Here is a 27,943-nt window from a genome sequence, read left to right as displayed (position 1 = left end):
ATTAACCCAATCCATGTAAAACCGAGATCTACTGTATTAGACACTAGCTCCTAAATAAAACTGCATTTATGCCTGTACTTGGCAGCATTACAATGTTTTGATCATGTGTGTTGCCCAGTGGTTCGAGTCCTCCAGAATCCATGCTGCTGCGCTCATTGTTGGCGAGCTGTCCCAGAACCCGAGCCACTGGAGCTCTGCCATGTCTCTGGACCAGTGGCTACAGGAGCAGGGCATTCCTGGGCTACAGGGTAAGGCGTGCACTCCCACCCTCTGGGGCCTTCTCATTGGGGCAGCCGTGGCCTACTGGTTAGCACTTCGGGCTTGTAACCGGAGGGTTGCCGGTTCGAACCCAGACCAGTAGAAATCGGCTGAAGTGCCCTTGAGCAAGGCACCTAACCCCTCACTGCTCCCCGAGCGCGGCTGTTGTAGCAGGCAGCTCACTGCGCCGGGATTAGTGTGTGCTTCACCTCACTGTGGGTTCACTGTGTGCTGAGTGTGTTTCACTAATTCACGGATTGGGATAAATGCAGAGACCAAATTTCCCTCACGGGATCAAAAGAGTAAATATACTATATATACTTATACATTCTCTATCATATAATTATAGTCACCGGCTTTACTCGTTGCAGTCTGACTGTTTTTGGTTACGAGTGTCAGGTGGCGACATAGAGAAAAAGGTCTATGTCACAAACACACACACACAACTGTTCAAAAGTTTGGGGTCACTTAGAAATGTCCTTGTTTTCATCATTAATGTTGTAAATGACTGTTGTAGAAAGAAATGGCTGATCTTTAATGCAGTATATAGATGCCCATATCAGCAACCATTCATCCAATGTTCCAAACGCACATTCTGTTTACTAATCTGATATCCTTTAAAAGGCAAGAAAACATTGGAGAACCCTTTTGCAATTATGTCAGCACATAATGTAAAAAAAACTGCTACCCTGATTAAAAAAACAATGTAACTGATCTGGTATTCTGTCTATAATGGTGTGGAATGGAAATTTCTAAGTGACCCCAAACTTTTGAACGGCAGTGTAATTTGATGTGTGTGTGTATAGCTCAGCATCTGACCTACTGGTGTTAGTGCGCCATTGAATCAGCCTCTAACCTGTTGGGCAAATGTTGACACATCTTTGTTAATACAGGAGTGGACACTCGCCGCCTGACCAAGAAGATCCGTGAGAAGGGCACCATGCTGGGGAAACTGGTGGTGGATGGCACCCAGGCCAAGAGTATTCCCTTTGACAACCCTGACACCAGAAACCTGGTTAAAGAGGTCTCCATGAAGGTAAAGTGTCAGTGTGTGTTCACCCAAACAGGTCATGTACACGTTACAGAAAATTACGGGGGGTTACTAGATGTGAGTGCACTGCATGCTTAAGATGCTGCTTAGGTCTTTTTCTTAATTTAAGCAACAAGCCCCAAAAGGGCCGTAGGTTACACTGATTCTACAACAGCAAAGGGGCGTTGTTAGGCACGACGTGCTAGCGGAGTAAACCCCCCTTAGCTGTTGTAAAATCAGTGTAACCTACGGACTCGAGTGGCTTATTGTTTTTCTAAAACTTACTATAAATACCTGGGGCAATTCCATGGAAAATTAATTTTTTGGAACATCCATAAAGCCAATAAAATGTGGTGGTATGGGATGATGTGAATGATTACATGAAATTTGAGCATTTGCTATTTTTGGCTGAAGAATGTACATGAGAGAAAATGCACAAAAAATGAATGTTGTCATTCACATCATACAAATGCCAAGGCATTTCACTGACATTATGGATGTGACAAAAAGTCCATTTTCCATGGAATTGCCCCCTGGCAAAGTTTCATAAAGTAAAGGCACAGCAACTAGAAATGGAACCGATTTTATTTATAGATAATCAATCTTCCGCCAAGAAATATATTTCTTCTATCTGAATGGTTGCGTCGAGACGCAGCTACTTTAACTTTTGTATCAAGTTATGGTAGCGTAGTAATATAGAACGAAATGCGGTCAAGGTGTATCTTTATGCTGCATTTTACAACGGCATCGAACGCGATTCAGCCAATTACAATCAAGGACCGGAACTATCAGTTTTAGAAAGCCTATTACACCAGTGTGCAGTGATGGTTTGATGTTCATGCACATCGCCAGCACCTGGCATTTGAAAACGGCCAGTGCACAGGGATTTTATCTTATTTGCTTGTGGCTATGTATTAAATGTGTTCTTCCTCTGCTCTGCTCCATCTGGTGCGGCGATGTGGCGTATGACAGGAGCCGAAGGTGTTCAACCCTGAGGGCAGTGTCAGCATTGTGGCACTGGACTGCGGTATCAAGTACAACCAGATCCGCTGCCTGTGCCAGAGAGGTGCCCGGGTCACTGTAGTCCCCTGGGACCATCCACTGGTCGGCAAAGGTAAGTGACAGTAGCCTTCAGGACTATGTGTCTTCATTTCTTCATCCCTGCATGTATTAAATTCCCTTTTAAACTCAGATTGTTTTTCTGTTACAACTGGATTTAATAGGCATAAAGTATCATGCAGTATGGATGAAGTGTAATGAGATTTCATTTTCCTACCCATAGCTGTCAATAAGCGACACTCTTGAATCACTGCAGTATGATTTGATGTCAATTTTGAAACTAAGAAAAAAAAGGTTCATTAACATTTGTCTCTTTCTTTTTTACCAGTGACAATAATTTTCTTGTTTCTTTTTATACTTTTTTTGCCTTGCAGATTTTGACGGCCTGTTTATCAGCAACGGCCCAGGAAACCCAGAGTTCTGCAAGGAGACCGTCGAGAACCTGAGAAAGGTGGTGTGCGTGGAGAACCCAAAGCCCCTTTTTGGCATCTGCCTCGGCCACCAGCTCCTCTCTCTGGTCATTGGAGCCAAGACCTACAAAATGAAGTAAGTCACATTTTCAAACCGCTAACTGTCCAGCAGGGGATGACCTGGACCTTGGACTCGGTGGTAGCGTAGTGGCTAAGGAGCTGGGCTCCAAGGACAAAAACAATGTTACTTCAGGGACAATGGCCCTTGTAATATAATTGACGTATGTAAGTTTGGATAAAAGTGTCTGCTAAATGAATACACGTAAATGTAAAATAAATAGTTGTGTGTTGAGTTGAGCTGCTGTCCACACTCAAAGTTGTGTGGCTTTGAACTTCAAAGTGGCCTGAGAGAGGTCTACAAAAGCTGCTGTCTACGCTAGCATGAATTGTGTGGCCTCCTCAGTAACCATTGCTATTCAGAACACTATATCCCCTTTCTTCCTCTCCATCAGTTTGTCTCTATCCCTCGCTCCCAATCTCTCCCTCTCTCGTCCTCTATCTCCTCTCTGTCTCTGGGAGCAGTCTGGTGTGAAAAGCGTTTTTTGTCCTGCTCAGCGGCCTTGGCCACAGATAATAGACTGCTAGCAGCATTGAGGGAGAGCCAGTATGTTTTGCTAAGGCGCCTGGGATGGCTACTTTGTTAGCACCCCGCTCAAGGTCACCCTGAAACGCCCGACTCTCCTCTCGTCTCACTGGCATTCCTGAGCCCGTGCAGCTGGCTGGTCGTTGGGTTCACATGGCCCATGGCCATCAGGGGCCTCCCGCTTGCATCGGTGACAACTAATGCTGAGTATGTTGGCGCATTTAGTGTTCAGCGGCATTTTGAAAGAGCAGTGACATTTGTTGGGGCAGCCGTGGCCTACTGGTTAGCGCTTCGGACTTGTAACCGGAGGGTTGCCAGTTCGAACCCCGACCAGTAGGAACGGCCGAAGTGCCCTTGAGCAAGGCACCTAACCCCTCACTGCTCCCCGAGCACCGCTGTAGCAGGCAGCCCACTGCGTCGGGATTAGTGTGTGCTTCACCTCACTGTGTGTTCACTGTGTGCTGAGTGTGTTTCACTAATTCACGATTGGGATAAATGCAGAGACCAAATTTCCCTCACGGGATCAAAAGAGGTCACTCTACTTATACTTAATCAGCAGCTTGCAATCCCCCCATCTTGAAGGACAAGGTGACTTGACGCTTTTTGTTGGGGGTTGTAGAAGGAACCTTTTTCAAACTTTGTATGGTTATTGAGGCCATTCCATATCATTCATTGTCACAGTGCAACCACAATATGGAAATGTTTTTTATTTTTATCAGGTTCAGAAAGTAGGCACAATTTATTAAAACATATGAGAATTGTTTAGTCTACTCACTGTTACTGGTGATTTTTGGTGATGTGTGTGCAGGTATGGAAACCGTGGCCACAACCAGCCCTGCATCCACAAAGGCACCGGACGTTGCTACATCACCTCTCAGAATCACGGCTTCGCTGTGGACCCCGAGACCCTGCCCGCAGGCTGGGACGTACTCTTTACCAATGCCAACGACCAGAGCAGCGAGGGCATCGTCCACAACAGCAAACCACTCTTCAGGTGCAGTACTGAAACCCTACCACCGTTTTTGTTTTATCTGCCCTATGAAAATATGCCCTATGAGTGTATTTCATGAAGCGTGGAAAAGTGCTTGGGCTTTTTTTCAAAACACACCAATACTCTGACATTATTATGTTGTCTGTATTTCAATTATGAGAAGGTACGGTCATGCACAGAGTGGTAAGGTTGTTTTGGTGTCAAACATTACTGGTGCTGTTTATGAAAAGGAGGGTATGTGATCTGTTATTTCTTATTCCCACAGTGTACAGTTCCACCCTGAACATATGGCTGGCCCCACTGACCTGGTCAGCCTCTTTGACGTGTTTCTGGACACTGTCAGGGATCTGAAGGAGGGCAAGAGCGGTAAACCAGGTAAGAGATCAGACTCTTATGACTAATAAAGTTAGATGTAAACGCTATATCCTCAAAACGCTATATTTTAATGAATTTGTTTTCCTAGTAATTTCAGGTGAATTGTAATTGGGTATTGTTATTTGATTTATCTTTATGTAATCAAAACAACACAACTGCAATTTAATTGATATTACATGAGATGCACAATTAAATAACATGACTTTTTTTAATATTTTTAAAAATGGAGATGGCGTTTTGGAACATCACCCTTTTCCTTGTCTTACACAGTGAAGGAGAGACTGACGGAGCACCTGGCCTTCCCTGGCTCTCCTGACCCTGACGCGTTTGTCCGTCCCCACAAGGTGCTCATCCTGGGGTCTGGAGGGCTGTCCATTGGCCAAGCTGGCGAGTTTGACTACTCCGGGTCTCAGGTGAGTGAATAGAGAAAGTAAACAAATCTGTTCAATCAAATGTGAGAAGTGTAGAAGTTATATGACACTACTTAAGTGGAGAAGCTATATGACACTACTTAAGTGGAGAAGCTATATGACACTACTTGACCATACAAATGCATATTATCAAGTCAAGTCAGGTTTTATTGATATAGCCCATTTCATACACAGAAAGGTAGCCCAATGTGCTTCACATAGTCATAACAATCACATATAAAAAAGCAAAATAAATAATTACACGAAAATTACTAATTAAAAAACAAAAACATTCTAACAGACCACAGGTACAAGAGTGGGTTAGTGGAAGGCATCGTGGAAAAGTTTGGTTTTTAATCTAGATTTAAAAATGGAGATGGTGGGAGAAGTCTTGATGTCTATAGGAAGACGGTTCCAGAGACGGACCGCATAGCAGCTAAAGGCTGCCTCTCCCTGCTTGGTGCGGGCGCTGGATTGTGCCAGTTGGGAGTTTTTCCGCTGATCTGAGTGATCTTGAGGGGCTGTAAATTTCAAACATCTCTGCTATATAGAGAGGTCCTTGGCCATTTAGAGATTTAAAAGCTAGTAAAAGGATTTTAAAATCAATTCTGTAGGTCACTGGTAGCCAGTGTAAAGATTTTAAAATTGGTGTGATATGATCTCTTCTTTTGGTTCTAGTCAATAGCCTTGCTGCTGCATTTTGGATCATTTGAAGAGGTTTTATTGTTTTATTGTTTTAGGGAGACCAGTGAAAAGACCATTACAGTAATCCACCCTGCTGGTAATGAAAGCATGAATAAGCTTTTCTAGGTCTACCGGTGATATAAAGTTTTTAACCTTCACAATGTTTTTTAAGTGATAAAAAGCCGATTTGGTGACAGCCTTCATGTTATTATTTGGGCTCAGATTTTCCTTGCATAAGTAGCGTCTTAGTATGATAGTTTTGGGTCTTTCAAGCAGGGTCTAAAGGCATATCTTTTCAACATCCACTTAGTTAATTAATCATTTCTTTTGAGTTATGGTTTGTATATTATAGTATTTGTTTTGTCATTATGCTATTGGTTGAATTGACATCATTGTTTATTATTGCTATTCTCCTTACCAACATTTACCAACATTTTTAATTGTTCTCTGTTAAATGTAACTATTGTATTGTTTTTATTTGTATGTCGCTTTGGACAAAAGTGTCTGCCAAATCCCATAACCATAACCATCTTGTTTATACTGCGCTACCAAACACATGTTCTGCAACACCCACAGGCCATCAAAGCTCTGAAGGAGGAGAATGTGCAGACGGTGCTCATCAACCCCAACATCGCCACCGTGCAGACTTCCAAGGGGCTGGCAGACAAGGTCTACTTCCTGCCCATCACCCTAGAGTATGTTACACAGGTAAGAGAACACACCACCCCAGAGTATGTTACACAGGTAAGAGAACACACCACCCCAGATTATGTTACACAGGTACTGTAAGAGAACACATCATCCCAGAGTATGTTACACAGGTAAGAGAACACATCTAGTACTGTTGTGTATCATTGTGCATTCCAATATTACAGACACCCTGGCCTTACTTCAAGCTACTAAAACAATTGCACTTTCATTGTACAAAATAAGCATGCCATCATGACAATAATTCTATGTTAAGGAGTCAGTGAATAACCTGTCAGTAAAGGAAGGAAATGGCAGATGTACGTTTGTCCATAGGGACAATAAATGAATATATTCCTCACTATATCTGGCCTGTCTTCATTAGGTGATTAAAAACGAGCGACCCGACGGTGTTCTGCTCACCTTCGGTGGCCAGACGGCGCTGAACTGCGGTGTGGAGTTGACCAAACGCGGGGTGCTGGAGAAGTACCAGGTGCGCGTGCTGGGGACCCCCGTCTCCTCCATCGAGATGACTGAGGACCGCAAGATCTTTGTGGAGAAGATGGAGGAGATCAACGAGCACGTGGCTCCCAGCGAGGCGGCGCTCTCCGTGGAACAGGTGAGCTCTGCGTCTGGGCCTGCGATCACAGGATGGCCACTACAGAATGACCAGGGACAATTAATGGCCTACTTACACCAAACAACTTTGACAAGATTTGGGAAAGATTAAGAGATGAGCTTTTGCGTAAAGCTTGAATGGGGGGGGGGGGGGGCATTAGTTAAAAGACTACAATCTTTCAAGAATGTTTCCCAAATTTTGTGTCAAAGTCGTTTGTAAGGTGGCCATAAGATGGAGTGGTTTAGTATTGGGAGTTAAATTTTACCCGTTTGTAACAGAGTGGGTTGTAGTAGTTGTGGAGATGATTAATCAGAAGAAATGTAACATTGCTGTTGGCATTCTTGTTTGTGCTGTTTTGGCTCTATTTTTACTTTTGAACCAGCTAGATTCTCTCAAATGAAATCACCTTTAATTATTTTCTTTACTGATTGTGTATTGTGTGTCTGACCTCTCTGTGTGTTCTTGTTCTCAGGCGGTAGCGGCAGCGGAGAGGCTCGGCTATCCTGTGCTGGTGCGCTCTGCCTTTGCCCTGGGAGGCCTGGGCTCGGGCTTCGCCAACAACCGCGATCAGCTCATCACGCTGGTCACCCAGGCCTTTGCCCACACCTCCCAGGTCCTGGTGGACAAGTCCCTCAAGGGCTGGAAGGAGATTGAGTACGAGGTGGTCAGGGACGCCTACGACAACTGTATTACGGTAGGTTAATTTCCTCATGTCCTCAGATTTAAATAAAGAACTGGGAACTGGTACTCCTGTTGATAAATGGACCGCAGTAATACTTCTCTAAACACCTCATTCAAAAGACATCGACTGTACCTAAAACACACTTACCATGCACTTCCCTCTCTTCCCTCCTCTACGTCCTTCCACCACTCTCTCCTCCTACCACACACTGACTAGCCTTATAATGTCGGCACTCTTATCCTCTAGTAATAGTACTGACAGGCCCCGACCATGGATAAAAGAATCTGCTAAATTAATAAATATAATATACAGTAAGTGTACTGAAATGGCCAAATTGTGCCTTTGAGAGCTTGGGGGGTGCATGGAAATGGTTTAAGTTGTAGAGACGCTAGCATCTTGAGCTGAAATGGCAAGTAAAAAATGTTGTCTGAGTTTATTCATTTGTGTGTGTGTGTGGGTATGGTGTCCTGCCTAGGTGTGTAATATGGAAAACATTGACCCACTGGGCATTCACACGGGAGAGTCCATCGTAGTGGCTCCCAGCCAGACGCTAAACGACTACGAGTACAACATGCTGCGGAACACTGCCATCAAGGTCATCCGCCACCTGGGCATCGTGGGAGAGTGTAACATCCAGTACGCTCTCAACCCAGAGTCCGAGCAGGTACTGCTGCCAGGAAAACCCTACCAGCGTTTATTTACACTTCAGAAAGCCTCATCAGGTTTCTTACTAGTCTAAACAAATAGATATGGCTACTCTCTAGCTGGGTGAATGGATCTAATTGTTTTTTTTGTTTTTTCTAAGCTGTTTTTCACAAATGATGCTTTTCTTTGGCTAGTATTACATCATTGAGGTGAATGCCCGTCTGTCCCGGAGTTCAGCGCTGGCCAGTAAGGCCACAGGTTATCCTCTGGCCTACGTCGCGGCCAAACTAGGCCTGGGGATCCCCCTTTCAGCCCTCAAGTGAGTCTCGCAACGCAGATCTTGTGGTATTTTATTATAGGCAATGAAAAAATTGGTGTGGCCTATTGCACTGAATTGAATTGCTTTTACTAACATGTAGGCTATACAGGGCACTTAACTGAAGCATTCAGTTTGCGTAGCATTTGCTGCCAACAGTCAGCTTCCATTATAATCAATGGAACTGGCTACATGTAATGGCGGTGTGTACATAAAAAAAAATTAGACCAGTCTTCTAAAACTATTTTTACGCCATGTGAACAGAGCGTTTCAGTTGCGGTCCCAGTGTAGCCTTCCCGTAAGTCTCACAGTCCGTTTTTTTATAAAGAGTTGTTTTGTTATGTCAACATCTTGTTGGATGTTTTTTTTCCCCACAGGAACTCTGTGACTAACTCCACCACGGCCAACTTTGAGCCCAGTCTGGACTACTGTGTGGTCAAGGTCCCACGGTGGGATCTGAGCAAGTTCCTGCGCGTCAGCACCACAATCGGCAGCTCCATGAAGAGTGTGGGTAAGACTGCGCCGTATGCACACTCTACAATTTTTTTTTTCTGTGGGGGGGGGGGGCATAATATATGTTAATAACATGATATAAAGTACAGGCCAAAAGTTTAGACGCACCTTCTCCATTTTAATGCTTTTTCTTTATTTTCATGACTATTTACATTGTAGATTCTCACTGAAGGCATCAAAACTATGAATGAATGCAAAGTTATTTGGCCCGCAGATGAATATTTGTCAAGTTATGGCTTGCTGAATATGGTATTAAATTGAAAAAAAAATAGCAACTTTGAAGAAACTAGAATATAAGACAAGTTTTCAGTTATTTCACACTTTTTTGTTAAGTACATAACTCCACATGTGTTCATTAAACTTGGCCTGTACTGTACATTGATATATATGAGCCTATAATAGAAGAGCCTGTTGAGGGCTACACAAAGAATACACTGACAGTGCCAAACTATCAAGTTATTTCTCTTAAAATGTCCATATATTTTTGTTTGAAAAATGTGTACAATTTATGCTATGTTTGACTTCCGGTGTTCTCTAAGGTGAGGTGATGGCTATTGGTCGAAGCTTTGAGGAGGCCTTCCAGAAAGCATTGAGAATGGTGGATGAGAACTGTGTGGGATTTGACCACACCATCAAACCAGTTTCTGAGCAGGTTTGCCAACCACCCACTCTTCTTTTACACCTTTGGGGCAGTTTACCAACATATTTGGGAATTGGGATTTGCTAATAGACGATGTTTTTTTTACGGAATATTTCTTACTTTGAGTACAAGCAGCGTGTGGTGTATTGTCCCCAGTGACAAAGAGATTGACTTTAGAGAGCATAGACACCCAAATAAATAAATAGAAGTACCAAGAATGCATCAATTGTGATGGCTATTACTTCAATGTGTGTGTGTGTCTACATACAGTAAGTGTGTGCATTTGTGTTTTTGTGTAGCCACCATTCATGTGTAAATACTGTTCCCCCACTTGTCCACAGGAGCTCCAGACGCCCACAGACAAGCGCATCTTCGTCCTGGCGTCAGCACTTCGGGCCGGCTACACGGTGGACCGCCTGTATGAGCTGACCAAGATCGACCGTTGGTTCCTGCACAAGATGAAGAACATAACCGACCACGAGCACCTGCTGGAGGCCTACAACCAGGACGAGAGCACCATGCCTCCCGAGGTGATGAGGAAGGCCAAGCAGCTGGGCTTCTCCGACAAGCAGATCGCCATGGCTGTGCAGAGGTACCTATGGTCATCATATGCACCCGTCTTTGATAACGCTCATTATCCTATGGGCATAATATTGGCCGAGGAGAAGCAGTGCACTTCTGTTAGTCTAACAGTTAAGAAATTAGCTTACTACGTTGATAGAAAAAACATATTGTCTGCATACATGTACAGCTATAATCTCACAATACATGTGGCATTACAAGTTATTGGTCTGCCCTGTCAATAAAAACATTATATTAAAAATGAACATTAAGTTGATAGAGATGCACCGATTGAGGGAAAAAAATAACAAACACACCATGTGTCCTTCACGTCATCATAGCACAACATTTACCTAGTGCAGAATTGATGCTGCATAATAGACAAATATCAGCCGCTGCCATCGGTAAATGTCATACATTTGCCGATAGCCTATATCAATAAACAAGGGCAATGTTGGCCGATATATCGGCCCATCTGTAGTTGATAAAGTTCAGATTCTTGCTTGCACCTGCCCCCTCCTCTCGTGCAGCACCGAGCTGGCAGTGCGTAAGCTGCGGCGCGACTGGGCCATCCTGCCCGTGGTCAAGCAGATCGACACTGTGGCGGCGGAGTGGCCGGCCCACACCAACTACCTCTACCTGACCTACCACGGCACGGAGAGTGACCTGGCCTTCGAGCAGCCGCACGTCATGGTGCTGGGCTCCGGCGTCTACCGCATCGGCAGCAGCGTGGAGTTCGACTGGTGTGCCGTGGGCTGCATCATGGAGCTGCGGAAGGTGGGTGGAGCAGAAGGATAGCGCGGGGCCGCAGAGAGACGATACAAATGAAAGTTGGCGATGGAGAAAGGGGGGGTGAGGGTGGGGGGGTCACTTTTAAAGCAGGTTACTTTCATAATAGCCTTACAGGCGTTAGAAGGGGATGGAATGGGTTCAGAAATGTCAGGAAGTCTGTAGAATTTATTTCTGTTGACTGCTCACCCCGTTTAATTTTCCATTCAATGCAGATGGGCTACAAAACCATCATGGTGAACTACAACCCCGAGACTGTCAGCACGGACTACGACATGTGCGACCGACTCTACTTCGATGAGATCTCCTTTGAGGTGCGAACACAGTCTCACTCAGACCATCAAGTCCTTTCAGTATACTGTATATACTCTTTTGATCCTGAGAGGGAAATTTGGGAAATTTCCCTCTTTCTCTCCTTCTAACCCATGAGGATCATCCCTTGGTCACCCATGACCTTTAACCCTCCTCTCCATGTCCAGGTGGTGATGGACATCTACGAGATGGAGAACCCGGAGGGCATCATCCTGTGCATGGGGGGCCAGCTGCCCAACAACATCGCCATGCCACTGCACCGGCAGCAGTGCCGCATCCTGGGCACCTCGCCCGAGTTCATCGACTCGGCCGAGAACCGCTTCAAGTTCTCCCGCATGCTGGACACCATCGGCATCAGCCAGCCCCGTTGGAAAGAGCTGTCCGACAACGAGGTGAGGAATGGACGGGAGGAAGGGGGATGTTGCGGAAAAGGAGACTTTGGCGTCTCATAGATACCTGTTCTGAGTTACACGGAAGTATCAAGAATTAAATGTCCTCTTGATGTTATCAACATGTGACAATTTACATGGACTCTTTGAATCTGATTAGAAACAGAATAATGGCTCAATCAGAATAAAAACGCCTCATGTAAACACCTCAACCGATCAGGTTAAGCCCGATCCTACTAAATTTCCAATCAGATCGAGAAGGTGGTGTACTCCGCTCTGATAATCCGATCAATGGAAAAATCCACCCATGTAAACAGGTACTCCGATAGTTGGAGTATATTTCTTTCTGCGCAGGTGTTCCCTATGTGGTAATAATGCACAGTGACATAAACAAAGGAGTTTCCATGGCGGCAATACGACTAGGAGCTTCTAAATGATTAAATGCTTTTTCCATGTAAACACAGATTAAACGCCAGTTGGATTATTTAGCGTTCATGTAAACAGTTAGGTTGAAATCGTTAATTAGAATCAATTCAATCTGATTGGAAGAACGTCCATGTGAACGCGGCTGTTGTTATTAAGTTGTTATTGTGAAGTTGTATAATCCAAGGTAACAATCATAGTGCAAGTGGTGCAGTATAGAGTAACGCTGGATTTTCCCACAAGGCTGTTGAAAAGATGCTCCGAGTTGACTGAAAGCTCCTCCCCTCTTCTCTCCCCAGTCTGCCATGCACTTCTGTGAGACGGTGGGCTACCCATGTCTGGTGAGGCCTTCTTACGTGTTGAGCGGGGCGGCCATGAACGTTGCGTACTCCGACCGCGACCTGGAGAAGTACCTGAGCAGCGCTGTGGCCGTGTCCAAGGAGCACCCTGTGGTCATCTCCAAATTCATCCAGGAGGCTAAGGTTAGCCAGCACAGCAGGGTCGCAGACTTCCCTCCATCATTCTCCACCACCTCCACCTAGAGCCTGTTATTTGTTTTGCAAAAATCCACCTCTCCCGGTTATTCTGGTCCAATCAGCGCAGGGCTGTGTGAGATCTTACTGTCAATCACAGTAAGTGCACGACTATGATTGGAGGATGCTTGGTAGTAGTGGGGGAGGGACATGAGAGTTGTAAACATTCAACATTTTGGCCCCTCAGTCTGCCAGACTTGCCAACTGCAGCTTTAAATGGACAGTGGCATGGTTTAGTACTCCAATAGTTTAATGCATTGAAGAGAAAACAGTATATGGAAAAAATTGAAGCTGGTTCGTTGTTTTATATCAACTTAATATATAAAATATATATTATACTTCAATACATGTAGCATGAAATATTGATAGCAATGACATGACCCAGTTTGAATTCCTAGAAAGTATAGCCTCATTTCATACACTCATTACTGTGTGTTTGAGGTCAGGTTCACACTTATTTCTGTGTTTGCGGTCATGTCAAGACATTTTTGTGGAATGGCCAAAGGCCTTTGGTCTGATGCCACACTTCACACTTCTCTGGCTCTGCTTCACTTCTCTGGCTCTGGTTGACTTTGAGTCATGTTTGAGAGAGAAACTCCTCACTAATCGTTAATCTAATGCTCATTAAACTTGATCAACACACACACACACACTTAGGAGATCGACGTGGACGCAGTGGCGTGTGACGGACTGGTCATCGCCATCGCCGTGTCCGAGCACGTGGAGAATGCCGGTGTACATTCGGGGGACGCCACGCTGGTGACTCCGGCGCAGGACATCAACCAGAAGACCATGGAGCGCATCAAGATGATCGTCCACGCCATCGGTCAGGAGCTGCAGGTCACCGGCCCCTTCAACCTGCAGCTCATCGCTAAGGTGGGGTCACAGTCAAGTCAAGTTAACTTTATTTATATAGTGCATTTTATACACAAAGGTCACTCAATGTGCTTTACATAAACAAAAGCAAACAGGAATAGCTAATAAAATCATATATAGTCAAAGAATAGTTTAAAAAGAAAACATAAAACACACAAGGTAATAGTACATAAAAGCATAAAAGGGTAATAGTTTAAAAGTGTTTAAAAAGTAATAATTAAAACACATAAAAAACAACATAGAATGATTATACTAGTCAAGCACCCAGTGAACAGCAGTGTCAGTGTGTTCTCACATATACATGTTCTCCCTTGGATCTACAGTCTACTCTCTATATCCAGAGTTTGTGAAGCGCTGCTTCATTGTATATACAGACCAGTGGTTGGCATTGTGCCAGTGACCAGAAAATCCAACTTGATGCCATGTCTACAAATCAAACTTGACATTTGGCTGCCATTCTTCAACAACGTACGGTTTTGGGTTTTCCACCTCAGGATGACCAGCTGAAAGTGATCGAGTGCAACGTGCGAGTCTCTCGCTCCTTCCCCTTCGTCTCCAAGACGCTGGGTGTTGACATGGTTGCCTTGGCAACGCAGCTGATCATGGGAGAGGAGGTGGAGACTGTGGGATTGATGAGGGGAACCGGCATTGTGGGTGTCAAGGTAACAAAATGGCTAGACCGCTCCCAAAATGCAGTTTAACCTTCAATTGGAGAATGAAAGGCATGTTTTCTATTTAGATGAATGGAAAATATTGGAATGGAGATTGATTCTTGCTACATGGCATGGTTATATTCATAAAATAAATTAAAATACAAATCATGCTTAGATTGACCCATTTTTGCCTTTCATAGGTTGTAGCACTTTTGTTCCTAATGAGATTATTTCTGCAATCTCCTCCTGATGACCACAGGTGCCCCAGTTCTCCTTCTCCCGGCTGGCCGGGGCAGACGTCGTGCTTGGGGTGGAGATGACCAGCACTGGGGAGGTGGCCTGCTTCGGGGAGAACCGCTACGAGGCCTACATCAAGGCCATGCTCAGTACCGGCTTCAAAATCCCCAAGAAGAACATCCTCCTCTCCATCGGCAGCTACAAGGTAAGTTGTAGCTACAGAAAACTGCAGCAGCGCCATACTAGCTTATGGGAAGAGAACATCCTCGAAATGCTCCAAAAGAGATCGCTAAAATGCACATTATTTACATGAAATGGACAAAACCCCTACATGTAACAATTAAATAAGCTTACAAACTGCTATACTACTATGTTAAAAGATCAGAAATAGTATGGAATTGTTTTAGAGATAAAGACGCTAGACACATAGAAGATACTGATCAAACAAAAGGAAATGAAAAATGAAAAGAAAAAAAATCATTAAAATATGTATCTATTGTGCAGTGTTGGCAGGCTTTTTCGCCATACTAAAATGAATGCAATAAGCCTACTTCTGACCCGTCCTTGCTGTGGTTGTCACTCACTGCGAGTGGTCATTGTTTTCTTCAGAATAAGAGTGAGCTGCTACCTACGGTACAGACCCTGGAGAGTCTGGGCTATAGCCTCTACGCCAGCCTGGGCACAGCCGACTTCTACACAGAGCACGGAGTCAAGGTAAACACTCGCTGCCCTGCAGCCTACAGACACCAGGTGCTCTCAGTGACCCTGTGTCTGCCTCGGGTGGACTAGGCCCTTATGCATCAGATAAGCACATTGCCAGTCGTTCACCTAATAGAAACTGTGATTTTAACCATATACAGTAATGTCACTGTCTGGTGTGATTTTTCATGTCTTCTGATGAGAAAATCTGATTCTAAAATGCTCAGTTTCACCATGTCCGTGAAATGACTATCTGCAGCTCTACTTCTATTATCTGAAATCAAGGAGATTTTTAATCACACTTACTCCTCCATGCCTGTAGGTGGCAGAGGAAATTCATTACGTTGTGCTGTTGATGGCAGGCAATCATTGAAAACTGTATGAAATCAATTCTTTGGTTATTTTCTAGTGTGCTGACCAAATGGCCCAAACTAGTTCGTTTACGGCCTAAAACTACAGCTGACCTTGACCTTTTTGTGCTGTGTCTGCCTGTGTGGTTTGCAGGTGATGGCGGTGGACTGGCCATTCGAGGAGGAGGAGTCGGACTGCCCCAACAAGGACAAGCAGAGGAACATCATGGACTATCTGGAGGAGAACCACTTCGACCTGGTGATCAACCTGTCCATGAGGAACTCCGGCGGCCGACGCCTGTCCTCCTTCGTCACCAAGGGTTACCGCACGCGCCGTATGGCGGTGGACTACTCCGTGCCCCTCATCATTGACATCAAGTGCACCAAGATGTTTGTACAGGTACAGAGCTGGCGCTGTTTTTACCAGACATTTCTGTCATTAATGAGCAGTCACATTTGGGTTTATTTGGTGTAGTGTAGTATAAATGTAAAGTCTCTGGTGAAGTAAGTGAGGTAATCTTTGTGTAATTTAGTTATTTGCACAATACACACAATTGCCATATAATAATATGGTATGTGAAGCAAGGAATTTACATGTATGCTTCTATCTACTGAGCGACTGTCCTCTGTTCCTCTCCTTAGTTGATTGTGTAGTGAAGTTCGTTACAGAAACATCTGTGTGAGTGTTGTCGAGGAGCTCACGGGACACATGCATTGCAGATAGTCTAAACAGTGTGCTTATCTTGTGAGAATAGGAGGAGTCTCCGTGCAGGGAGAGGGATGTTATGAGAATGCGCTCTCAATGCCACACAGCTGGGATCCCATGGTTTGGGTGGGCCATCAGTTAATGGGTTACCTCTCAGCCCTCGACTGGCCTGAAGCTGGCTGCGTATACTACTTGGGTCTCAGGGAGGCTCATCAGCAGCAGGGTCTTCTACCTGTGCACTGTTGATTATATAAAGAGGTGTGTGTGTGTGTGTGTGTCTCTGTCTCTGTCTCTAGGCACTTCGCCAGATTGGTCAAGCCCCAGCTGTTAAGACCCACGTGGACTGCATGACGTCACAGAGGCTCGTACGTCTTCCAGGTGAGCAACTTGTAAAGGTCCAGTGAAAAATCTCACCGAAATACCACAAAGTCTAAAACTAAAATCCTCAGGGATACTCATTAAAGTGCAGTTAGAGTGGAGGTTGTTATGGACCATTATTTTAGCGAGCTACAGTAGATAAAATACTACATTTGATCAGATTTGTGTTGTCATTCTGTTTTTCCATGGTTTTCACATGTAGAAATATTAAGTATTGACCTGTGATTACTTTAAGAACTATACTTTAAACAGCAATGTGTAAAGTACAACATTGTTCCATTAATATCATATATATTTACTTGCTCTACTTACTGTCTTAGTATTCGTTAGTGCCTTGTGGTTTATGGGTCTGTGATTCTTTGTGAGCTGTATGTAATCCTGGTGCTGCCTCCTTCTCCTCAGGTCTCATCGATGTCCATGTCCACCTGCGTGAGCCTGGAGCCACTCACAAAGAGGACTTCTCCTCGGGCACAGCCGCTGCCCTGGCTGGCGGCGTCACCATGGTGTGTGCCATGCCCAACACCAATCCCGCCATCATCGACCAGAACTCACTCGCCATGGCACAGAAGGTACACTAAAGGGAGCTATCAGGGCATGAGAGATTATTATTTATTTCAAAATTTGTCCCATTCCTGAGTTGAAAAAATGTTGTAAGTGAATGAGATGATGGAAAAAGAGACACTAAAACATTAATTGTCATAATTTGCATTTTAAAACTCAACTGCTGTTGAATTTAGTAGTATTCACATTCAAGAACTTAGACAAACTGCTTCCATAGTGCATATTCAGGCTGCCATTTTGGCTACAATCAGTTGTGTGTTTCAGCCCCAATGTTTATGTAATACACTGTCTCCTTTCTAACGTCAGCTTGCAAAGGCTGGGTGTCGCTGTGACTATGCCCTTTACCTGGGAGCAGCCTCCGACAATGCTGCCATCCTGCCCTCCATTGCAAGTTCAGCAGCGGGCCTGAAGATGTACCTGAACGACACCTACTCCACGCTAAAGATGGACAACGTCTCCCTGTGGATGGAGGTAAAACCATACAGTGCTCCTGATGAAAATATTAGGACCGGTACTGAACTGGGGTAATTGATGCAAGCACAATATGACTACCAAAAAAACTCACTTTTATAGCGTCTCATTTGAGGGAGTGTAAGTTTGATGCTGTTGCTTGTCTGAATTGGAGTATTGAAGTAAACATTTCTGTGAAGTTTGCAGAAAAATATATTTTAAACATTTATTTAATTTATATATATTTAATTTATAATAATTTAATTAAAAATTATTGTCTTATTATTATAGCACTCTCAGCATTTTGATATTGTTTTTTTTGTTGTTGTTTTTTTACTGCTATCTGTAGCACTTTGAGAAGTGGCCGAAGCACTTGCCCATTGTAGCGCATGCTGAAAAACAGACGGTGGCGGCCATTCTGATGGTGGCCCAGCTATACCAGAGAGCTGTGCACATCTGCCACGTGGCTAAGAGGGAGGAGGTAAGGCACTACTGCAGCACCTGCAGCTAGTGGGACTTTAACATTAACTTGGCTTGGCTTGAGTAGGTCGTAACTTTAAATTGCATGCTGTTATGCTGTAAAATCGTTTCTTTCTTTTTTTGCCATAATGATTGGAAATAAGTCGATGTATTTAAATAAAAGATTGTGTATGTGAACTGATCAAAAGCTAGTTGAAGTACGTGTTTAGATTCTCCATGCCTAAAATTAATCTGGGTAAAGGGCCACAGGCCAGAAATAAGTGTTATCAACAGCAAGATGGTTTAGATACCAGTTCCTCAACTGTGCCTGCACTATCCAGTATCCTGACCTCCGACCTTTTGACCTCCAGATCCTAATCATCCGTGCAGCCAAGCAGAAGGGCATCCAGGTGACGTGCGAGGTGGCGCCACACCACCTTTTCCTGTGCGAAGACAACGTGCCGGTGATCGGGCTGGGCAGGGCGCAGGTGCGGCCCATGCTGGGCTGCAGGGAGGACATGGAGACCCTCTGGGAGAACTTGGACATCATCGACTGCTTCGCCACCGACCACGGTGAGCAGAGGGAAGGGTTTGGGCAAGAGCCTATGTGCACCTAGACTTTATCAGCTTCCAGAAAAAAAAAACATCTACGATAAAGGAAAATTGAAAACCAAATATTAATAAAAGTGAATTAAGAATAATGCGGTGTGGATAACATTACATACATCAAACATTTTGAATGCATGTTTTCTTTCTTGTATTGGACGCCATGTTTGGTGGTTTTGTTTTTTTTTTTGCTCCATAGCCCCTCACTCAGTGGATGAGAAGAACCTGGAGAAGGCCCCTCCGGGCTACCCGGGGCTGGAGACCATGCTGCCCCTGCTGCTCACCGCCGTGAGCGAGGGACGCCTCACGCTGGACGACATCATCCTGAGGCTATACGAGAACCCCCGACGCATCTTTAACTTGCCCATACAGGAGAACACCTACGTTGAGGTAAAACCTAGAGCCTTCGCTTGGTTTTGGAGCGGAGCTGAATGACCACCATACAGTTTGGTGTGTTCTTATGCTAAAAAAAATCCAAGGTATCAAGGAGTAAAATGGTGTGAAAAGAATAACTAGCATAGCGATCAGCCAGGAACTCAATTCTGTGTGGCAACCATAGAACATGGAGTTTATAGAGCTTAGTACTGAAACACAAATAATTGCTCATGAGTGAGTCATTCCACACAATACATCACACTTTATGCAATAACAAAGAGGAAGACCACATAAGATGAAAGCAACCAGCAAATCTTTAAACCGAAAACATGACTCACAGTTTCCATCTGATAACACAGGCATGGGCGGATTATGAACTTTCGGGCCCCTGGGCCGAGATGTATTAAGGGCCAACCACTAATTGTCGTATATGTGGTAATTTGTTTGATGTGATTTCCTGTATTCTGGTGCATTTTGGGGATGGCCAATACTAAATTCAATCAGATTCATAGCCTACATCCTGATTTGTTGATATTGAGGCAATGATTCCATGCAAAGGCTTGGGCTTCAGGGCCCCCTGACCCCTTGGGCCCCTGGGCCTGGGCCCTGTAGGCCCGTGCAGTAATCCATCTCTGAAGACAGGGTCACACTTCTGCTTTTTCAGAGGTAGAGCGCAAATGTTTCCGATAGGGCTGCACAATTTGTGGGAAATATCTTATTGCGATTTCTTTTGACAGATGTTGCAATAGTGATTTGCGATATGATTTTTTGAAAGCCAAAGAATTGATTCAGTTCAATAATCCAAATGTCTCTTTAATTTGTGCCACCCCTGATCGGTGAGCAGTGCCCAGTGCACAAGAAGCACAGCACTCCTGACGACTGTGAAGCTCACCAATCAGAATTTCTCTGCCCCTCACACACTACACACACCCCCCAACCAGAAGTTGCATAGTCAAAGAGGATGAGATGAATATAAAAGTCAGAAATGTGACTATTAACTACTGTGCACGATTATTTGTAGCTTTTACGATTAGGTAATTGTGTGGGTTCAGAATGCGATTGTGATAATTGTGCTGCACTAGTTTCCGACCACATCTGATTACCTGGTCATCTGGTTGTTATTGTGTTGATCAGGTGGATCTGGAGCAGGAGTGGGTCATCCCTAAGCACATGCAGTTCACCAAGTCCAAGTGGACGCCCTTTGAGGGCATGAAGGTCAAAGGTCGAGTGAGGAGAGTGGTGCTGAGAGGAGAGGTGGCCTACATTGATGGACAGGTCAGTCAGGCCCTGTTGAATGGTCTTTGCTTGTGTTTGTGTTGTGTTTGTGGCTATCTGATTTAGATTGCATGTGTTATGAAAGTCAGTGGAAAACCTTATGTTGTGTAATGTGGCATATGGCAGGTGGCATAAGTGCAGGTGGCATAAGTATCTAGTCATATTTGTGTGTTATGGGGTGGGGGGGTTAATTCATAATGCATTAAATATATATGGGAGACAATGCAGACCTATGTTTGAACCTTGGTCTGCAGGTCCTAGTGCCTCCAGGCTATGGAGAGGATGTGAGGACCTGGTCACCTGCCTTACCAACCCCTGTCCTGAAAGAAACCGCGAAGGAACCTCCAAAGGTAAAGTCAAAAGCCTTTTTGCAGAATTCCCTTGGTGCATGTGTCTTGACACCAATACCAGGTGTATGTGTCTTCCTAACAAGCTTGAATGGCTTTTTAAACTGAAATGCACTGTATGCTTGTTTGTGTGTGTGTGTGTGTATGTGTGTATGTGTGTATGTGTGTATGTGTGTGTGTGTGTGTGTGTGTGTGTGTGTGTGTGTGTGTGTGTGTGTGTGTGTGTGTGTGTGTGTGTACCAGACCCCAGAGCGTGCCCGCCTGTCCACCCCCAGCGAGGCCCTCCGTGGGAGACCCCCTAGCCCACGGCGCAGTGCCACAGGGGACGGCCGGTTCATCCAGCCCCCCCGCATCCACCGCGCCTCTGACCCCGGCCTCCTCCCAGGTAGCCGCTTAGCTCCTCCCTCCCACCCCCACCACCCCCCAACCCCCTGCAACGCATCCTTTGCTTCTTAGCCAGCTGCCCTGGAAGTGAGTAACGGTGTGGTGCAGGCCAGCTGTAGCCCAGATGCTGCATGAGGATTTGGTGTGTTGGTGTTTGCCGGACTTTGCTGCTGGTCGCTCACTAAGCCAAGTGGTGTTAATCCAGAACTAATCCTTGTCTGGTCAATTGGTCAATTAGTGTGCTGGTCAAAAACCAACCAAAAAACACCAATTTTGTTTTAGTGTTTTTAAACTGATAATAATGTGACAAAGGGTTAGAAATCACTTAGAATCGCTGACGGTACCTTTAAATATATAATACCTTTTTTTTTATTATTATTTTAACCAGCGCTGAATTAAATGCATATTTAAAAAGCAACAGTAGAGGAAAGCACAATTTCAAAAGATGAACATAGCAGAATTACTAAATGGATAACCCCTAACCTTTTGAATTGGGTTGATGCTATACTTTCTGTCCAAATGCCAGAATATACATTTTTCCTTTTCAGGTGTATTTACTGTGGTTCCACGTAGACATCGGTTATTTGTCAATGGTAATATGTAATCCGCAATACAGAAATGACAAGCTGAAGTAATCAAGCATGACACAGAAATGCCTAAACTCTAGATCTAGATCTAAAAATCCACAGATTTGTCATGTGATGCCATTTTTGGTTCTGATTGGACACCGGTCTTAATCAAGTCATTCAACACATTTGATCTGAAGTTTGTAGCTTAGTGTTTTGGGGGACACAAATCACTCAAAATTGGGTGTAAATGTTGCTTCTGATTGACTTTGGCCCCATGAGGATATTACAGTGTGTCCTGTAACTGTAACTAATGTGTGTCTCTTAACCCTGTACTGGGGCTGTGCGTGTGTATACAGCATGTACAGAGGAGGACTCAGGCAGCGCAAGGAGGGCTTATGACGCAGGTTTGACATTTGTCCTGGTGACGTTCTGTTGCTTAATGCTAACCTTTCGCCTCACCCTCCTCTGCTATGCTGTCCGCAGATTTTCCTTCAATGTGTGTGTGTGTGCGCCCAGTCCTGTTTCATGGAAGGGGGGTGGGGGGGAGGCACAGAGTAGTTGGCACAGAGTAGTTGGCAGACATGTTTGAAAGTTTGTTTGCAGAGGTGTCCTGTGCTTTATTACTTTTTGCTTTGCTCTGTTGATTGCTGCACTTGTATATTATTGTTGTCTCAGACAAAGTCTATCAGCAATGTTTGTTGTTACCTATAAGAGGGACATAACGGTATGGTCATTTTTATTGCTTTCAGAATTATAGAGGACATTTCAAAATGACAATTTTGGCGTCATTGACTTTTGATTATTTTCTAATTTAGTTTGGTCATTGACTTCGAAAATGATTTCCAATGATTCCCCCTTCTAAATCTGTTGGTAAATTAACTGCCTATAATTCTTCAATGCCAGTTAATCTATCAGTATACTTTCCCAAGATCTCTTTGCCAATGGCTTGTCTGTTTTGCTTAATGCATGCCCTACTCTGCATTGGCCATAGGAAAAAAACTGAGAAAACCTCAGACCTTACTCACCCATCCTCCTCTTGCCTGAACTTAAGTGTTTTCTGTTCTGTCATTCTCCGTCCACAGACGTGGCAGCCTCCGCAGACCCATACCCCCACCCTCCCCCTCTGTCCAGGATCCTCTCCCCCCTGGCAGGTCAGACCCCAGCCGTGGCCCACCTGCAGACCTCCCCCCTGCTGCACCCGCTGGTGGGACAGCACGTCCTGGCTGTGCGCCAGTTCAGCAAGGAGCAGGTACGCTTTAGGACTCAGGTGGACCTCGCGAGTCAGTAGATCTGGTTGGGGCAGTACATCTGTCTACTGAAATGGAGGGTCTTGCATTCATTTGTTTGTTTGTTTGTTTTTCTCTCCCAGATGTCTCACTTGTTTAATGTGGCTCACACACTTCGCCTGCTGGTGCAGAAAGAGAGGAGTCTGGATATTCTGAAGGTAGTAGATTGGCACTTGAGAACATGCTTGCTTGTTTGGTTTTGTTTTGTACTGTCATTTTGTTTCTGACATAGTATTACTGCCCATGTTCATTCATGCTTATGTTTGTTTATCTTTTGTTGAAGAACTAGACCTCTCTCTAGGCCTGTGGGAAACCACAGAAAATGACACATGACTAGCTGGTTTCTTGAAGTAAGTGTGTGTGTGTGTGTGTGTGTGTGTGTGGCCTTGCATTCGTCCAGGGTAAAGTGATGGCCTCCATGTTCTACGAGGTGAGCACGCGCACCAGCAGCTCGTTCGCGGCGGCCATGCAGCGGCTGGGCGGCTCGGTGGTCCACTTCAGCGAGGCCACCTCCTCCACGCAGAAGGGCGAGTCGCTGGCCGACTCCGTCCAGACCATGAGCTGCTACGCCGACGTCATCGTGCTGCGCCACCCCACTCCTGGAGCCGTGGAGGTGAGTGCTAACAGCCGCATGTTACGCATGAAGAAGTTGTTTGAATTAGTTAGTAGATCAGATAATATGTTGGAGCGTAAACGTTGGAGATTATTATGATGACTGGTCTTAGTTTGAACTGAAATTGGTCTAAATTTGTTCTTTTTCCTTTGTTGTTCTGTAGGGTAAGCACACAGAAGTGGTTTAAATACTAAATTGGTTTGTCTGATTTGACTGATTATTAATCTCCCTCTTTCTTTCCCACCCTCCATCCCAGACTGCAGCGAAGTTCTGCCGAAAGCCGGTGATCAACGCTGGCGATGGCGTCGGGGAGCACCCCACCCAGGCCCTGCTGGACGTCTTCACCATCCGAGAGGAGCTGGGCACCGTCAACGGCATGACCGTAAGTGCAAAGCTCTCTAATGCACACCAAGGCTGTCTGGAACAAGATATCCACTGGAGTGGCTATATTAAGTACAATGCATGTCAGTGGATTGTGCTGTGTGGCTGCGTTCAAGACCGCTAGAAGCCTACAAAACTCTGCATAGCTCTTTGGATGCTGCATGACGCAACATTGACCCTCCCGCTGGATGCTGCGTAGCGCAACATTGACCCTCCCGCTGGATGCTGCGTAGCGCAGCATGCTTTTATTTCATGTTTCTATGTGCTACAGAGGCTTAGATATTAAATTTTGGTAGACGTTGACAATTTTTAGTATGTTTTCAGAAAACCCTCAGGAAATAAGGTTATTTAGTCTAGAATGCCATAGGATTCTATAGGGGTTTTTAGCAGGCATTTTAGGAGTAAATGGGTTAAAGGAACCATAACTAAGAAATGTATTTCAATTAATCATAAAATGGCCCTGATGTATCACTAGACATTAAGAAATCATGTTCATTTCAAATACTTATATCACTGACAACAGTAGTCCGGCCAGGATATTGTCATTTAAAAAGGGAAGTTGCAGCCCTCAACTGATGATGATGATGTTGTGTTTTGGTCTGATGCGCCACCCTCCACCTATCTACTTATCACAAAGTCAGTAGTTTTTCGGCATCAGGGTTGGCAACTTCGAGTCAGGGGTGATGCAAATAATTTTATATGACCATTTCTTGCCACAGACTAGATGGAGGCTTAGCCACATTTACATTTAGAGAGTATTCTCTTTCTTCCTTTGATCTATTCAATGCAGATGTAGGTGTGAAATGCTCCCCACTGGCTGGTCACCATTTGCTCCTACCATCTGTCCACAATCTCCTTTATTCTGTCTTTGGGTTAGACAAAGACCTTATAGTTAACTTTAGCTGAATTATATGTTTGTGTTATTAACTGTAAATGTATTCATGTTTGGTATCATTTTTATAGTCTCAGTACAAGGAGTACAATGAATTAAGTGTAAGAATGTTTAGAACATGCTGTATAACATTTCTACCTGAGGAGCCTGCCTAATATGATAATGTCAAGTAGGTGTGTCTGGGTATGGCTGACGGAAACGGCGGGAAGAGAAAGCCAATCATAGGAAGTTGTACCTATGATCACCATGTGAACCACACCCTTGCAAATTGAGCATAAAAGGCCAGCCTCTTCCGGTAGTCTTTAGAAGAGAATACTGAGATACTGGTGAAATCCATGATGGGGTGACACAAACATGCCTTTTCTCCCTTGAGGGGCAATGGCCCCTCATTGAAAGGAATAAATGCCTGGATCCTGATCTTTCATCGTCCTGATTGAGTCTTAAGAGAAATATGGTAGTAAAAATATACTATCGGGGGGAGGGGGTACTCCGCTCTACATTAATTTGAAATTGATTGTAGTACCAGTTTTGGCCACAATCTTACATATGGTTCCTTTAAGTGATGTACAAAAAGCAAGTTTATTCATCGCCTTTCTCCTATGTCTCTCATCACATCTCTATACCTCTCCATAGATCACCATGGTGGGTGACCTGAAGCACGGGCGGACGGTGCACTCTCTGGCCCGACTGCTGACCCAGTACAGAATCACGCTTCGCTACGTGGCGCCCAAGAACCTCCACATGCCAGAGGAGATTGTGAGCTTTGTGGCCTCCAAAGGCATTAAGCAGGTACGTGGAGGCCAGTTTGAATTCTTAAACTTAATTTTGGAGGGGCATATTTAATTTCAGTTGTTACAGATTTGTCCACCCCCTGGTCCCTACTATAATATCTGTAGGTGTGATATTCTAGATGGGGTGTATATAATTTGCATCATCAGATTAGCTGTAATTTGTTACTGTATTTACGATTATTCATTTAGCAGGTGCCAAACATCTGAAGAAATGCTGTGAAGCATTACTGCATACTGGTTTAATAAAAAGTCTTTATCTGTGTCCACTCTGGTCCGTAGGAGTACTTTGACAGCATTGAAGAGGCTCTGCCTGAAACTGACGTCCTGTACATGACCAGAATCCAGAAGGAGCGCTTTGCCACTGAGGAGGAGTACAAGACTGTGAGTGTCCTTAGTTAGCCGTTCCCTTGCCACTTCACCACCACAAGTCAAGCTTTAAGGGCCATTCACACCAAGAACGCTAAGGGCGCTATGGCACAACTGGTTACAGCGCCCGGACCACATGCAATCCAAGTGCCCACGAGGGGCCCGGGTTTGAATCCGACCCGAGTCATTTCCCGGTCCCACCCATCTCTCTTTCCCATTCACTTCCTGTCAGCCTCTTCACTGTCCTGTCAATAAAAGCAAAAAAGCAAAAAAATATACTTAAAAAAACTATAACCTATAACGATAACATGAACAATATTGTTGGGGGTCACTTTCAGAGCGATTTTGAGAACGATAAAAAGCTGAGAGCCCATCAGAACCTATACAATTTTAACCATGTCACTCATCAACATGAGACTTTCCTTGTCGTTGGTCAGTGTGGACGTTTTTATCGTTATAGTTCCTGGTGTGAACAGCCCTTTACTCTGTCTGCACTCTTTGCTACTCTGTTGGGGTTTACTGGCAGACCTTGTAACTCGTAACTCTATGTATGTTGGTGTGTTGTCCAGTGCTTTGGCCAGTTCATCCTGACACCCCACATCATGACTGGAGCCAAGAGGAAGATGGTGGTCATGCACCCGTTGCCCAGAGTCAATGAGATCAGGTACCCGTTTATACCTTTTGCAGTTTTGCAATTATCTTGCATGTTTGACATGCAGGTAAAAACACAATTACTGTAGTTGCATCTAATGCATTGTGTGTGTGTGTGTGTGTGTGTGTGTGTGTGTGTGTGTGTGTGTGTGTGTGTGTGTGTAGCCCTGAGGTGGACTCGGACCCCAGAGCTGCCTACTTCCGCCAGGCTGAAAACGGCATGTACATCCGCATGGCTCTGCTGGCAACTGTAGTGGGAAGATGAACCCACACACACACAGCAACATGAATGCATTGTGTACAATGCACCCTCTCCTGTATGAATATTCAACTGCCCCTCTTTATGCACCAAATCTTTACTACAGTAGTATGCAATCGGTCACAAGGGAACACTCACAAGGGAAGTTGTAGTAAAGGAAATGGTATTCTGGTCCATCATCACTGACTAGGGTTTTTAAACTTTTGAGGTCTGTAGATAAGTCATTCCTGCTGTTGATTCTTTTATAATGGCTGTGATGGACTGTTTTGTTAAAATGAACTGCTTATTGTATTGTTGAATCCAACTAACCTCTTGAGGCATTTTCTCTCAACACTACTTGTCTGTTAGGGAAGGAGATTTTAGAATCTTGTCTATAAATTTACCCATGTTTTTTCGTGTAATGGTCTTTTTTGTGGTTAAAAGGGACCTTGCATATTTCATTCGTGCAGTATTAAACTGAAAACTTTGCAAGACTTTTTGGTACTGTCCTGGGAAGAATGTTATGTATTTTTAGGTAAATAAAAACACTTCACTGGGTTCATTGTATGAAATCTGTTCTTTCTAATTCAAGCAAGTGTTGCTTCCATTACAGGATCACGGGGTATATATAGCGGTATGTATCACAACTGCAGTTGTGATTATATAATATAGTTTTACATACTGCTGTCCCCAGAGGCTATGCTATTCAGTTGTAAATGCATATTTTGATTTGTGAGTGACCGAGGCAGCCAGCCATCAAGTTGGGATGTGAGCTTGATAGTGGAAAAGACTTTGCAGGGATGCAATGCCAAGCACTAGCAATAAAAAAAA

General features: G+C 44.5%; 1 protein-coding gene across 3 annotated transcripts in view; it reads left to right on the top strand.

Annotated features, from left to right (window-relative positions):
* Positions 1-27,670, top strand: part of cad (carbamoyl-phosphate synthetase 2, aspartate transcarbamylase, and dihydroorotase) — a 29,218-nt gene extending 1,548 nt beyond the window's left edge. Inside the window, exons 3-44 of one of the 3 annotated variants that reach the window (XM_076273400.1) lie at positions 119-248; positions 1,152-1,294; positions 2,261-2,402; positions 2,722-2,893; positions 4,209-4,394; positions 4,657-4,766; positions 5,037-5,179; positions 6,437-6,568; positions 6,933-7,166; positions 7,639-7,860; positions 8,324-8,512; positions 8,688-8,812; positions 9,187-9,320; positions 9,862-9,974; positions 10,304-10,554; positions 11,054-11,300; positions 11,528-11,626; positions 11,792-12,016; positions 12,736-12,918; positions 13,627-13,845; positions 14,340-14,507; positions 14,758-14,940; positions 15,345-15,449; positions 15,939-16,184; positions 16,787-16,868; positions 17,271-17,437; positions 17,736-17,900; positions 18,229-18,360; positions 18,710-18,911; positions 19,144-19,334; positions 20,454-20,594; positions 20,849-20,944; positions 21,185-21,326; positions 22,251-22,298; positions 22,977-23,143; positions 23,264-23,338; positions 23,581-23,793; positions 24,050-24,175; positions 25,700-25,855; positions 26,137-26,238; positions 26,793-26,887; positions 27,040-27,670. In XM_076273400.1, the coding sequence (XP_076129515.1) occupies positions 119-248; positions 1,152-1,294; positions 2,261-2,402; positions 2,722-2,893; positions 4,209-4,394; positions 4,657-4,766; positions 5,037-5,179; positions 6,437-6,568; positions 6,933-7,166; positions 7,639-7,860; positions 8,324-8,512; positions 8,688-8,812; positions 9,187-9,320; positions 9,862-9,974; positions 10,304-10,554; positions 11,054-11,300; positions 11,528-11,626; positions 11,792-12,016; positions 12,736-12,918; positions 13,627-13,845; positions 14,340-14,507; positions 14,758-14,940; positions 15,345-15,449; positions 15,939-16,184; positions 16,787-16,868; positions 17,271-17,437; positions 17,736-17,900; positions 18,229-18,360; positions 18,710-18,911; positions 19,144-19,334; positions 20,454-20,594; positions 20,849-20,944; positions 21,185-21,326; positions 22,251-22,298; positions 22,977-23,143; positions 23,264-23,338; positions 23,581-23,793; positions 24,050-24,175; positions 25,700-25,855; positions 26,137-26,238; positions 26,793-26,887; positions 27,040-27,139 (6,501 nt within the window). In that variant the 3' untranslated portion in view covers positions 27,140-27,670. The other 2 variants (XM_076273401.1, XM_076273402.1) reach the window with 2 other exon arrangements.
* Positions 27,671-27,943: the final 273 nt, after the last annotated feature.

The sequence above is a fragment of the Alosa pseudoharengus genome, unplaced genomic scaffold (assembly GCF_046254945.1).
Source record: "Alosa pseudoharengus isolate Yale_2024_CS ecotype anadromous, Long Island Sound unplaced genomic scaffold, YU_APseudo_1.1 YU_APseudo_1.1_scf_7, whole genome shotgun sequence".
Taxonomy (NCBI): Eukaryota; Metazoa; Chordata; class Actinopteri; order Clupeiformes; family Clupeidae; genus Alosa; species Alosa pseudoharengus.
The sequence above is the reverse complement of the archived record's forward strand: the minus strand, read 5'-3'. Positions and strand labels throughout refer to the sequence as shown.